The sequence below is a fragment of the Phocoena phocoena genome, chromosome 1, assembly GCF_963924675.1.
Source record: "Phocoena phocoena chromosome 1, mPhoPho1.1, whole genome shotgun sequence".
Classification (NCBI taxonomy): domain Eukaryota; kingdom Metazoa; phylum Chordata; class Mammalia; order Artiodactyla; family Phocoenidae; genus Phocoena; species Phocoena phocoena.
In genome coordinates this window covers 33,716,140-33,729,598 of record NC_089219.1, presented here as the reverse complement: position 1 = coordinate 33,729,598, position 13,459 = coordinate 33,716,140, and the positions used below count along the sequence as shown (strand labels likewise).

At 57.1% G+C, this 13,459-nt stretch overlaps 1 protein-coding gene across 1 annotated transcript in view; it reads left to right on the top strand.

Annotated features, from left to right (window-relative positions):
• The window catches only part of HIVEP3 (HIVEP zinc finger 3), a 56,368-nt gene extending 44,662 nt beyond the window's left edge, over positions 1–11,706 (top strand). The window contains exons 4-6 of the mRNA XM_065879935.1: positions 4,527–4,613; positions 8,878–9,776; positions 10,894–11,706. Coding sequence (XP_065736007.1) covers positions 4,527–4,613; positions 8,878–9,776; positions 10,894–11,706 — 1,799 coding nt within the window. The remainder of the gene's footprint in view (positions 1–4,526; positions 4,614–8,877; positions 9,777–10,893) is intronic.
• Positions 11,707–13,459: the final 1,753 nt, after the last annotated feature.

The window sequence follows — 13,459 nt, the reverse complement described above, 5'->3', positions numbered from 1 at the left end:
GGCCCTGTTCCCAGGGTGTGCCCAGGGGACCACACCATTCTGTTCTCAGCATGAAGAGCCTGGTCCTGAGAGGGCCTCACCCCAGGGCCATGAAGAGCTGCCCACCACCGTGGAGAACCGTCATCCTGCCACGTGAGACTGGAAAGCCCCATGGGGCTGAGTTCCCAGCCAGAGCAGTCTCCCAGAGCCATCCCTATTCAATTCCCTCTGGCTTTATTGAGAGGAAAGGCCTGGTCTTTTTCTGTCAGGTCTGAGCGAGGCCTGGGTCCCTGGCAGGAACACCCCTTTGCCAGGAGATTCCTGCATTGGAAGCCACATGCCGAGCTATCTGCCGTCCCTCCCCGGGTCCCTCTGAGCCAGCACACAGCCCTGGAGGGTCCAGAGCTCCTAACCTGAGGGGAGGGTCTGCAGGCCCTCTGAGTGCCCTGGGGGTGGAGCCTGGGGTGGAGCCCTGAAGGCCCCGCCCAAGAGGGTTTGCTCTCACCCTGTGATGGGGGGAGGGCTGAGCCCTCTGCAAATGCTCCTAGAAGCCTCTGGAAGATGACACCTTCCAGAGCCGGAGCAGTGAGAGCATCCGAAATCCTGGAATGTCAACCTCTGGGACTTAGAGGGGGGCCAGTAAGGGTGGTAGCAGGTGGACGCAGAACCAGCTCCCTCTTGGCTCTCTCTGAACAAGGCAGGGAGCGAGGGAAGCCGCAGGATACTGACACTCCTGTTTCTCCCTGGAGTCATGGACGCTTCAGCCACCAGCCCAGATGCCAAAGGTCCCCTCCTCTCAGGGCTCCTGCCTCCATACAGCTGCTTCCATCTCCTCCCTCCCCTCATCCTTGGGCTCGGGCCCAGCCAGGCTGCATGAGAGATGAGGCTGGGTCAGGTGGTCCTCAGGGCCCTACGTCACCACCACCTGGCTGCACCCAGCCCGGGAGCCCTTCCTGTCTGTCTCCGTCTGCCTGTCTGTGTCTCCGTCTCTGTGTTAGACATCGTGGCAGGAGCTCCGGCCCCTGGGCACTAGCAAGGGGGTGTCTCGGTGGGTGCGGCCAGGAAAGGCCCACTGGGGTGTCCCTGCGGGGGTCTGGGGTCCCATGTCATCTTCTCAGAAGGTTCCCAGAGGCCAGCAGAGTGGCTGTGCTGGGTACAGGCCGTTGCACCGATTGCCTCGGGACAGAGCTGGCAGCTTGGGGCAGGCCTCAGGGACCAAGGGAGGGTGGTTGGTCAAAGCCCAAAGCTGAATGGGGCAGGGTCACCGGCTGATGCCCTCAGTGGAGGGTCCGCCTCTGTTCCAGACACCCATCATTTTCCATCCACTTGCCTTTCCTCCTTCATTCCAGGATTGTCAGGGTTTTGGTGGGGGGCTGGGACGACGGTGAGAAGCTGTGAACTCTGCTTGGCAAGCTCAGGCTTTGACCCTTGACAAGGAAATGGTGTCCAGGCCAAAGAAAGACACCTGAGGTCATTCGGTACACCTCCCTCAATTCACAGAGGGGGAGGTAGGCCCACGGAGGGGAAACCAAAGAGGGCGCTGGATAACACTCGGGGCTGCACATCCGGTCCTGTAACCCCGTGGCCTATCTGGGCAGCCACCCAGACTCCCACCTCCTCCCTGCAGCCTCCAAGAGCAGGGGCAGAGGAGAAGCTGGCGTCCAGGGCCTGCCCGGTGCCTTCTCCTGGGGGTTCCTGAGCCCAGACTGACTGGTAAAGCCAGCTACAACACAAGCATCATCTCAGCATCTCTCTCCTCCTCACCCCCGTGACTGTGGCAGAGTCCCCCGGGTGCTCAGTAAAGAGCGATTACTTGGTGGGGGGGGGGGGCACACAGTGTGGGAAGGAAGGAGGTTCCACATGGTGGGCATCTGCCGTCTGCCAGGCGCACTCTGCTGTCACTCTCCATGTTTCCTCATGAGCTCCTCCCAGCGTCCCCGAGAGGTAGGTATTACTTTACAGTTGCAGAGACTGGGGCTCAGAAGGTTAAGAAACTTGCCCAGGAGCACACAGCTAGCAGGTGGAGGAGCCCAGACTCAAACCCAAGGCCATCAGGCTCCTGCACACGCTGGTTCTGCTCTGCCAGAGTGGAGCGAGCAAGGTCTCTGGAGTCCTGAGACCTGGTCCCACATGGGGCTCTGCACTAGCTAGCAGTGTGGCTTTGACTGGTTGGTTCGCCGTGTTGGTGAATGGGAGCCCTCCCACAGCATCCCGTCACCTGATCATGTCGTCTAATGGCATCATCAGCACCAGGGCTGGGAGTTAGAACAGAAGCAGGAAGACCCTGGGCCTGGTGGGCGTGGATTACGTGGTCTGGGAGGTTCCTTCCAATACTCTGCTTCTGGGATGAGAAGAGCATTTCCCACTCATGGTTATTACATACCCATTGTGTGCTCAGCATCTAACTTGGTTGGGTAGAGACCCGAACGTTCCAGGCCAAACAGGTACAATAATGTCATAGCCAGAATGAGCAGTGAGCATAGCCTCCTGGGGTCTGGGATAGTCAGGGGATGGCAGGCTGGCCTCAGAACCTCAGAGGATATTCAGTTTCTCTGGCCCGTGGAAGACCCCAGATGCCTTTACCACCCCCTCGACGTCCTGCTCAGACTTAACCTGCTCACAACAGTGAGGGCAGAGGCTCACAGTGCGGGACAGGGAATGTTGGGGACCCTCCGGCCCTGGAATGACTCGAAGTTATGGCTTTGCTCTCCATTTGGCCAGGAGTAGAAGATCCAGGTTTCTGTCTAGTTAAAGGAAGAAAATCTGACTTGGGAAGGATGGAGTCACAGACTAGGGCTAAGGGAAGGAAAGAGGAAAGAAACAGCTTCTCTCCATCCTTGCCACCCTAGGCCTGCACACCTCAGGCAATTCAGCTTAAGATTCCCTTTACCCTCTCAGCAAAACCCTAAGTTTCCTTAAAATTCTCAGAATGATTAAGAAGCACCCTTCGGTTCATCCATGGGCCCTCTCTCCCTATTCACCCATCTATCCACCCATCTAGCCTCCTGTTTATCCATTTCTCCCATCCTCTCATCCGAATAGTTTGTCTTCCTATCCATTTATCTTCCCATTTATTTTCTCATCTGTTCCTCCACCTCTCCCATTCGCCCTCCCACCAATCCATCCTTCCATTCACCTGCCCATTCTTTTATCCTCCTGTCTGTTTGTCCTCCCATGCATTTGTGTGTGCTGCATCCAGCCAGCTATTCTCCCACTCACCCATGTCTCCTCCTTTCCCATTCTCCATCCTCTCATATGTTTATTGATCCATTTTCCATCTATCCTTCCATTTATTTTTATCCTCCATCTGTCTATCCATCTGCTTATCCACTCATCCAGTATCCCATCCATCTGTCCGGCTCCTTCCCGCTCATCCTGTTCATCACTCCATATTTCCTCTTATCCACTTCTCCATCCATCCATCCATCCATCCATCCATCCCTCCATCTCTCTCTCTCTGTGTCTGTTCTTGGAGTCCATTCTTCCTCTTCCATCTATCTGCTCAAACTTGCTAACTGATAAGATTAGTGAGACAGAGCACCTGACTCAAAGAATTTACAATTTCTTGTATGAACTACCATATGGAAATTCAGCAATCTACAGAGCAACAGTGAGCACATCACGGTTTGGAGGTGATTGTTGAGGCCAAAGGAGCCCCCTGAGGCACCTGGCCTGCATCCTTCTGGGGCAGGCTGGCGGCCCTCTGCTGTGCCTTCATAGAGCGTACCTGCCCCCAGGGCTCTGTGGCCTGTGAAGTGCTGTGCGCACGTGGGGGAGAATTGGTGGCGCTATCTTTCCCCTCATTCCACAGAGCGGCCACCTCTGCTCTTCAGCCCACTGGGGACAGAGTCAGCCACACCCCGAGGGCTTCGTAGGCTTGGGGAGGGGCAGAGCCTTAGTTCCGCCTTCCCTGCACGCACCACCCCACCCCCTGGCCGTGTCTGCACGGCAGTGACCTTGGAGGTCCAGGAAGGGGACATGACTCTCTAAGGAAGTCAGGACTTGGGCCCCAGCCTTGTGGCCCCCAGGTCTGGATCTAGCAGATTTCTCTACGCCTTCTGCCCTCTCTCCATTTCTAACAGTAACTTTGTCCTGGTTCCTCTTCCCAAACCCTAAGATTCTTCCCTGTGGGCTGCCCTAACAGTGTCCTCAGCCAGAAGGGCATCCTCAGTACCCATCCCCCATGCTGGGTTAATGGGAGCCCTGATGTCATCCCGGTATTTGAAATGGCCGGGAATCCTGTTTGATGAGTGTCACCAGCTCCTGGGCCCAGAGTTAAAGGCAGGAAAAACTTATTGCACATGACTTGTCTTTTAATTTCTTTCTTGTTTGTCTTTTTAATCAGCATCTCACTTCTTCATTCTTCCCTTTGTCCCCTCACACCCCTCACGCACCCTCCCCCAGCTCCTCAGTGCCATCCCGGGGTCTGCGGCTGCGCATCCCACCTGAGCACCTGGGCGGAGGGACGTCCCAGCACCTGCCGGCCAGGCGCCACCCTGGGCCCCTGCCCTCCAGCCGAACCTGAGTCTGTTCTCGTTCCTTTCCAGGGAATCTGACTAAACATATGAAGTCGAAGGCCCACAGCAAAAAGTGCCAAGAGACGGGGGTGCTGGAGGAGCTGGAAGCCGAAGAAGGTAAATGAACTGCCAGCTCCCGCCTCCCCCTTCTCCTCCTGCCCCCCTCGCCCTCCCCTTGCTTTCTGTCCTCCTCTCCTCTGCTCTGCCTCCTCTCCCTCTTCTGTGCCCTCTCCTCTAGTTTTCCCAACTGCAGGGCGACAGAGGTTAAATTCACAGGACGACCGCCCCCACCCCCTAGACTTACAGCGCGTGCTGGGAGCCGTAGCTGTGGTGCATGAAGGTCTGCCAGGCAGGTGGAGCGCCCGGCACCCCGTGGGTGCTCAGTGAATGTATGGTGAATACATTAGCACATGAGTAATTACAGTCAACATTGATTGAGCACCCACTCTGTGTCAGGCATGCTCTAGACACGTGCCATGATTATCTTGGCAAATTCTCACGATGACGCTGTGAGGTACACACCCACACTCACACTTACACACTCTGGGCATGAGCCTGACGCCCGGGCCTTTTAGAGCTAGAGGTTTTCAGACAGACCTGACAGCCCCACGTCACCTCCCAATCCCATCCCCTATCCCAGCACCGCACCCTGACCTCAGTCCCCCGTTAGCAAGATTAGAGCCACATGAGAGCCAGTTTCTGAGAAGACAAGGCAGTGTGTGTGGCTGCGCCCTGCCCAGCCTCAGCATCCAGGGCGGAGGCCAGAGGGGCTTTTTTGGCAGGTAGATGAGCGGCCAGAGGTACTCCTCCTGCACTGGGCAAAGCTTTGACCAGATTCCCTAAAATCGGAATCAAGAATTACAGTGTGACAAGGAGAGGTGTGTGTGTCTGTGTCTCGTTTTTTTTGTTTGTTTGTTTTTCTGATTTGGGAATGTATCTACAATCTTACAAAAGAGTTAGGTGGCATTTCCTTTTAGGTGAAACAAATCACCTTTATTGAACAGAACACAGTGAACTTGGGGCTGTACCCCTGAAAATGAGGATGTGGGGTTACCATTCTTATCAAAAAAGCACATCAGGCCATTTACAGATGTCTCACTGAGTCCTCGTAACTGTGGTAGAAACTTGTGTTGCCCCGTTTTCAGTTGAAGACATTTAGTAAAGCTCAGACAGGTAAAGGCAGTTGTCCAAGGATGGACAGAAACGCTGGCTGCAGTGCCTGGCGGGCTGGATGGGGCAGCTGCACCCAAGCCCAGAGCCCTCCCTGGGTGGGAGGTGGGCGTTCCGACTAGCACTGCACCGGGGGTCCACCGAGGGACCCTGAGCTGTCCCTGCCCCTCTCCCAGCTTCATTTTCCCAATGAGCCCAAAAAGGATGACCTTATTTGAGGATGAAATCAATGCATTCATTCCAGAAATACTGAGCACCAGACCCGTTCTAAGACCTGTTCTAGGTGCTAGAGATTCTGCAGTGAATACAACATAGTTCCTGCCGTCGGGAAGCCTGCATTCTAGAGGGGAGCTGGGCAGTGAACAAATGTGGAATAGGGCAAGGGTGATGATTATGAAGCACTACATCCGTGAGGGGCTGGAAAGCGTGGGGAGTGGCCTCTCTGTTCAGTGGTGTGAACAGAGAACATGAGGCGAGGTGTCAGGAAGCCAAGTGGGGCCTGGAGAAGGGCTCTCCCTGCAAAGGGAACAGCCGGAGCAGAGCCCCTGAGGGCCAGAGTCGGGGGGAGATGAAGTCTGAGAGAGCCGTGGCTGTGAAGGCCAAGGGATGGACTTGGCCGCCTGGTGGAGCATCGCCCTCTGCCGTTCCCTGACTCTGTATGCAGAGGATGGCCGGTAGGGGGCGCGGCTGGAGGCAGGGATCCAGGCTGAGCACGTGTTGGACTTGGGTGGGCCGAGGGAGGTGGGGAGACGTGGTCGGATTCTGGATACATTCCGCAAGTAGAGCCGAAGGGGTTTTCTGACGTAGTGGGGCGGGGGGCGGGGAAGCATGAGGGAAAAAATAGCCAAGGATGACTCCGAGGTTTATGGCCTAAGAAACTGGAAGGATGGAGTTGCCACTTCCTGCGATGAGGAAGGCTCGGGGAGGAGCTTGTCTGTTAGTCGCGAAGTGACGGTTGGGAGCACAGCTTAGGAAAGATTGCCTACGGGTGGCCGGGCGGGTGCCGCAGCCCCGCCCCTGAGGTTGAGGAGGTTGAGCACCAGCGCCACCGTGTGGCCGGACCCCCTCGGCGCCCCAGCGCGCTTCGTTCCTCCGGTCCCAGGCCACAGAAAGGCGGAGCTTTGTGGAGCCTTGACAGTGAGGGGCGTTGGGAATGGGCCGTCCGGCTGGGGCATCCCATAGAGCCCTGAGCGAGTCCAGATGTGGGGGGCTTTGCGAACCCTGTGCTGGGCAAGGGACCCTTGGCTTCCATCACTCCTGCTGGGTGCCTGGGGCAGGCCACCGGCCCTCTCTGCCCATCAACTTCCTCATCTGTAAAAGGGACATTAGGATCCTTCCTGGTGAATATCAGGACTCTGACTAGTAGCACCACCCCTCTGACCTTCAACCGCAAGATGAGATGCTCTCATTGCTGCCTGTCTGCTGAGGTTGTGAGGTACTTGGGATGAGAATAGCTAGGGTTTATTGGGTACTTACTGGGTGTCCGACCCTCACGATCCTCCCAGCAGCTTCATGAGGTGGCGTTTATTAGTCTTACTCACATTTTACAGACAAGGAAACTGAATACAGAGAGAAAAACTAAATTATTCAACATTATACAGCAAGGAAGGGGTGGAACTAAGGTTCAAACCCAGACCATTTCCTGCAAGGGTTGTAAACCTCAGTCCTGGACTCTCTGGGTGATGTTGGGGAAGCACTTGCCTGCTCTGGGCCTGGATTTCTCCACATGTAAATGAGAGGTGAGGCGAGGTGAGCTCCGGGCCCCCCCCACCCCACCCCGCTAAAGTCTTAGGCGGGAAAGTAAATGCGTGGGGCAAAACTTAGAGATGTTTTGCACCCGCTTCGCCAGCCCTACTCCTTTACCAATCCCCAGTCCCTTCCCCACTCTCACTGTTCTGTTCCTGGCTGCCAGGAGGCCATGACCTTGGCCCCATGGCCCTCCCTTCACCTGCCAGCTCCAGCTCCACCCCATAGTTTTTGACCTACATCCTCTTGAATGCCGACTGTCATCCACTGCATGCATCTTACTGCTGTGTGTTGAGCCGTTGGGAAGCACAAGTGCTGGGCTTTCTACCCCCAGGGCAGCTCTGCATGGTGGGGTGCAGAAGCCTGGTTGCACCAGTGGCCTGAGTCAGCTTGTGTGTCCAGCTCTCCTGGTCAGTAGTTGAGTGGGTACTGACATGAGCTGAGTGTTGGGCCAGCAGGACCCAAACCCTCAGGAGCCTGCCAGGTGGGCTAGATGTTAGCGGAGCTCCGCATGGAGTCCTGATTGCTGCCGGTTTCATAGATCCCCAAACTAGGCCTGTGTCCTGTTAGCGGTGACCCAGCTGGTTGGGCTGCCCCACCAAAAGCCAGAACAGGAGGCTGGTATTTCGGAGCTCCATTACCCCCCAGCTGGGAGCACCAGGGGTTCTGCAAAGACAGTACCTTCTCTGGACATGAGTGGCTGGGATGAGGCCCTGCTCTGCAGCCAGCCTGAGGCCAGCTTAGCCCAACCCCCGGAGAGGCCAGGGCCTGCCACCTGCCAGATACCATTGTATCAGCCAGCAGCAGCCTAGCCACAGTGGCAGACGTGTATGTAAACTGACCAGGCCCAGCACTGCTGGACTGGCCAGCAAGGCTGCTGTGTCCCAGAGTAACAGATTTCTTCATGGATGTATTAAGAGTGACTATAATTATTTGAGTCCTTGCAGTGTGTCAGGAGTGTGTTTCCTCCGCCTGGCAAACCCTGTGAGGTGAGACTGTCAAGTTCATTTGACAGAGGGGGACACACTGAGGCACAACAGGGCCACTTAACTTGCTCGTGGTGGAGCCAGCACTGAAATACTAATGGAAAAAAAAACAAAGAAAAGACCTATCTTGTTTGCTGTGGTTCAATCCCACCCCTGCTACTTACCTTACCTGGACAAGTGACTTCAACTCTCTCACCTTGGTTCCCCGTCTATAACGCGAAGATAAGAGTAGTGCCGACCCAGCGGGATTATTTGAGGACTAAGTGAATTAACACATGCAGGCCCTAGAACTGAACCTGGCACATGGTAGATACAAGGTAATTTTTGCTGTGGTTATTTACAAAGCGTTCCCATCCTCTCAACGATCTTGTACCACTCCCGTGGCTGTCAGGCCCAGTTTGCAGACTGGGACTCTGGGGCTTAGAGCAGAGCAGCCTGGGGCTGGCTCTGACCTCGGGTCTCCTGTGTCTGCCCCTCAGGAACAAGCGATGACCCGTTCCAGGACTCGGAAGGGCGAGAGGGCACAGAGGCCGTGGCGGAGCACCAGTTTTCAGACCTGGACGACTCGGACTCAGACTCGGACCTGGACGAAGATGAGGATGAAGACGAGGAGGAGAGCCAGGACGAGCCATCAGGACCGTCCTCGGAGGCACCCCCGCCCGGCCCGCCCGCCACGCTGCCGGCAGACTCCTCACCTGTTCAGGGCCCCCAGCCCCCAGATGCCACCTCTGGTAGCCAGGCCACCAGGAGCAGCTCAGTCTCAGAAGCCGAGCGCTTGGCAGCCGGCAGCTGCTTCATGTCCAGCCAAAGCATCCTGTGCCTTCCCCGGCTGGGACCGGCCCCCCCGGGCCCCACGGAGAAGGACACAGGCTCGGCCCTGAGCTCCAAGGCCGTGTCCCCAAGGAGGCCATGGTCCCCGAGCAAAGAAGCAGGCAGCCGCCCACCACTCGCCCCAAAACACTCACTAACCAAAAGCGACTCGTCTCCCCGGCGACATTCACCTGCCCGAGAGCCACTGGCCTCGGCCCCGAGCCCACCTGGCCCCCAGACAGGCCCTCTCCCCCGTGGGTCTCCGAGACTCGAGCTGTCTCCTCTCACCCCCCACCCCCTGGGTAGGGAACTGCCCCCTGAATGCGAGGGCGCCACAGACCCAGGCCCGCACAGACACTCGCCCACGAGGAGATGGTCTCCAGGCCAGGCCGAGTCACCGCCACGGTCAGCGCTGCCAGGGAAGTGGGCCTTGGTGGGGCCGGGCAGCCCCTCGGCGGGCGAGCGCGGCCCAGGCTCAGGGCTGGCCCCAAGGGCTCTCTACCCACCCGCGCCTCTACCTCACAAGCTTCTCGGCAGAAGCCCAGCGGAGACCTGCACCTCCACGTGGGTGAGTTCCCGTCTCCGGGGTGGCTGGGCCGCTTCTCGCTGGCAGGTGGGGGGCTGTAAGCTCACACCTCCCTGAGGCCTCAGACCTGGAGCTACACCCCTGCCAGCTCAGCGGTTACCCAGAGGACGTGTACTGGGCACCTCCTATGCCAGGCACTGTGCTGGGTGCCTGAAACTAGTTAGTTTAGTGTCCGAAGCTGCAGAGCACGGACTCTGGAGCTGGACTACCCAGGATTAAAACCAGGTTCTGCCACTTATAAGCTGTGTGGCCTTGGGTGTGAGTGTAAATACTTGTGCCATTTCCTCCCCCCGCACCCCCATCGCCATCCCCACGTATTCTTTGAGCAGATGGCAGAGCTCAACCAAAATCATCACATCTCCAGCATGACTGCCACCAGCACCCTCAGAGTCACTGCAGCCAACACCATCCCTGTCATACCATCAGCCCTGTCACTGTCACATCACCACTGCCATCTGCCATCATTACACTCCAGCCACCCCATCAGCTTGATCACGGTTGTCACAGTATCACCATCACCACCGCTGTCATGATCGCCAGCACTGATATCATTATCATCGTCAACTTACCTTTCCCCTCCCAACACCTTTTCTGTCACCAGATTGTCGTAACCCAACACCGCTGCTCACCACCAGCAGAGATTCAAGCTCCAGGGGGAACACAAGCTAGGAATCTTAACTTGATTTTTAATTTGGGGGTCGTGTGCAAATTCCTGGAGGTGGGAGAAGGCCAAGAGACTGGAGTGGGAACTCATGTTCTAGGGTTAAGTTGGGTCAGTACCATTTGAGGAACAAGAGAAGCCGCAGAACCGAGACAGACGGCCAGGTGCATAGGGGCCAACCAGGCAGCCCCGTCCTCGGAAGACAGACAAGCTGGTTGGAGGCGGGGGACCATGTCCTGAGTGTACCCATGGTCACCGTTCCAGAGAGGGCGCCCACACAGGGCAACACCGTAGGCAGGGGTTGGGACTCGGTTCTGGACCAGCTCAGCCAGGACTTGCTCTGTGATCTCAGCGAGTCCCCCCTCACTCTAGGCCTTGGGGTCTCCATGTGCCCAGCACATAATCCTCGCCTTACTCTGTCTTATTTTCTGACCCCAGCAGAAGGCCGAGTCGCCAAGTCCCTCCTGTTCACCTGGCCCTGCTCATCCTCTCTTCTCCCGACCCCTCTCCACCCCCCATGACTTCCACGGCCACACCCCGGCCCGGACAGAGGAGAACATCTTCAGCCACCTGCCTCTGCACTCCCAGCACTTGACCCGCGCCCCGTGCCCCCTGATTCCCATCGGCGGGATCCAGATGGTACAGGCCCGGCCGGGGGCCCACCCCACCCTGCTCCCCGGGCCCAGCACGGCCTGGGTCAGCGGCTTCTCAGGAGGTGGCAGCGACCTGACGGGGGCCCGGGAGGCCCAGGAGAGAGCCCGCCGGAGTCCCACCGAGAGCTCATCGGCCTCCGTGTCCCCCGTGGCTAAGGTCTCCAAATTCACACTCTCCTCGGAGCTGGAGGCCAGGGACTACCCCAAGGAGAGGGGCAGGACGAGCAGGGGCCTGGGCAGACCTCCCGACTGGGAGCCCCGCACAGCCGAGGTGCCCGCAGAGCCCGTGCCCACGCACAGTCCCCGCACCCCACCCGAGGCCTCGCCCCGGCCACCCCAGGGCCGCCGGACAGGGTCCCGGAGTCCCCGCCTGGAGTCACCACGTGCGCCGGCCAACCCCTCGGCCTCCGCCACCCCGCCGCTGGACCGCAGCAGTTCCGTGGGCTGCCTGGCCGAGGCCTCCGCTCGCTTCCCAGCCCGGAGGAGGAACCTCTCCGGGGAACCCAGGACCAGTCAGGGCTCCCCCGAGCCCTCGGGAAGTGGGGGGCCCGGGGCACCCTCACAGCAGCCCGAGGACCGGGGGCCCCGGAGCACTTAGCCTCTCCCTGACCGCTTCAGCAACTGGCTTCCGGTGTTTGGCCACAGACGTTTCCAGCCGACTTCCCCGAATCATCTTGCTGTCACGGGCTCCCTGTCCCATCTGTTGTTCTGTCCAAGAAGCTTCTGCTCAGCCCCCGTCTGTCTTATCTTCCCACCATGTATGCAGTTACCTGTGCCTTTTTCTGTGACCTTTTGTTGCTTGAAAAGATACAAACAACACACACACACACACAAACATGAAAAAACCCCACGAGGTATTTGAGGCTGTGAATATTTAGGTGGGGCTTCACCTTGGGCCACTGTGGTCAGCAGCTACCCCCCAAGGCTGGCAAGAGGCGGTCAGTTGCTAAGAGAAAGGGGAATGCACTGAAGCAGAGAGAGAGAGAAAAAGAAACTTTAAAAATATATATAATTAAATGTAAAAGCAAGCTCTCCTATGTACAGTTGTTTATGGTTCCTATTTATTGCTGCTTTATCCCACCCCAGCTAGTGGCCTCCCCCGGCTCCCAGCAGAAGGGCCAGCAGCCCGAGGCAGAGGGACAGGCAGGGAGACTCCACGGGCAGGCCCAGAAAACTCCGACTTTCTTTTTCCTAGGACTTCAACACAAAATATTTGGAACGGGTAGAAGGTAGGAGCTGGTTGCTTCCGCAGGACTCCCAGACGTCCAGGTGGCCTGCGTCATGATCCCATCCTGGCACTTGACCGGTAGACAAATCCCCCTGCCCCCTGGCCCAGCACCTCTGCTCCTCACTGCACCCTCACCCTCTGTCTGGGCTGGGAAAGGAGTTCCTGACCATCCATCTCCACTGGTTCCTGAGCACCTGACCTCGGCCTTGCTCTCAGGGTCCCAGCCACTGGCTGCCATCCTTGTTCTAGAAACTACCCACAAGGCTGAAGTGACAGGGCCCAACCCCTGGGGGTCAAGATCCAAGGTGCGTTGCCTCGCCATTCCTGAGGCCAGGCTTGGGCTTCATTTTACATTTGGTCCCTGGGGTACAAAGGGCCCTATTTCCTCCATGGCTGGGCTTCTCCTGTGCTCAGCACTGGAAGTTTGCAAGGACTCATTTCTGGACCACTTTGCAGCAGGACTGGTCCCCCTGTCCCCGTCCCACACACCGTCAGGTCTCCACTACCCCCAGGAAGTACCCAAAACCATGACTGGTGGGAACTGCCCAGGCCTCCTATAGGTTGGTTTAAATATCTTTTAAAAAATAAAATTAAATATATATATATATAAACCTGGTGTTTGATATTTCCCCTAGCCTCCTATTGTCCAAGGTCATTTGGATTCTTCTCCAAAGCAATCAGTAAGAGCTAGTGCCTCTTTCCTCATCCCCATCTCCTCCTTTACGAAGCTGCCCTGTGTTTCCTGGTACAAAAGCCTGCTTTGTTTAAAAAAAAAAAAAAAAAAAAAAGACTAGAAATTAAAATCCCAAGTTGAAATATGGAACTTGAACTCTAGCATGTTTACCCAGCCCTGGGATGGGTGGGGTTTTCCACAACATTCTGAAATCATTTTCTTTAGTTTTTACCAGGGGGAGAAAGCATGGGGACCACGGTCATGGCCCAGCCAGGCCAGGTGCTAATGCCGCAGAGCAGAGACCTTCTTGGCCAGTCCCCATTCCTCAGGCAGGCTGCATGAATCGTGTGGCCATAAGGGGCTCCTGAGCTGTTGTTTAGACGGGACACCATAAGGTGCATAGGGCTGGGGCACTTCCGTGAGCTCCCCGCCCTCCGGCATAATTCCCTC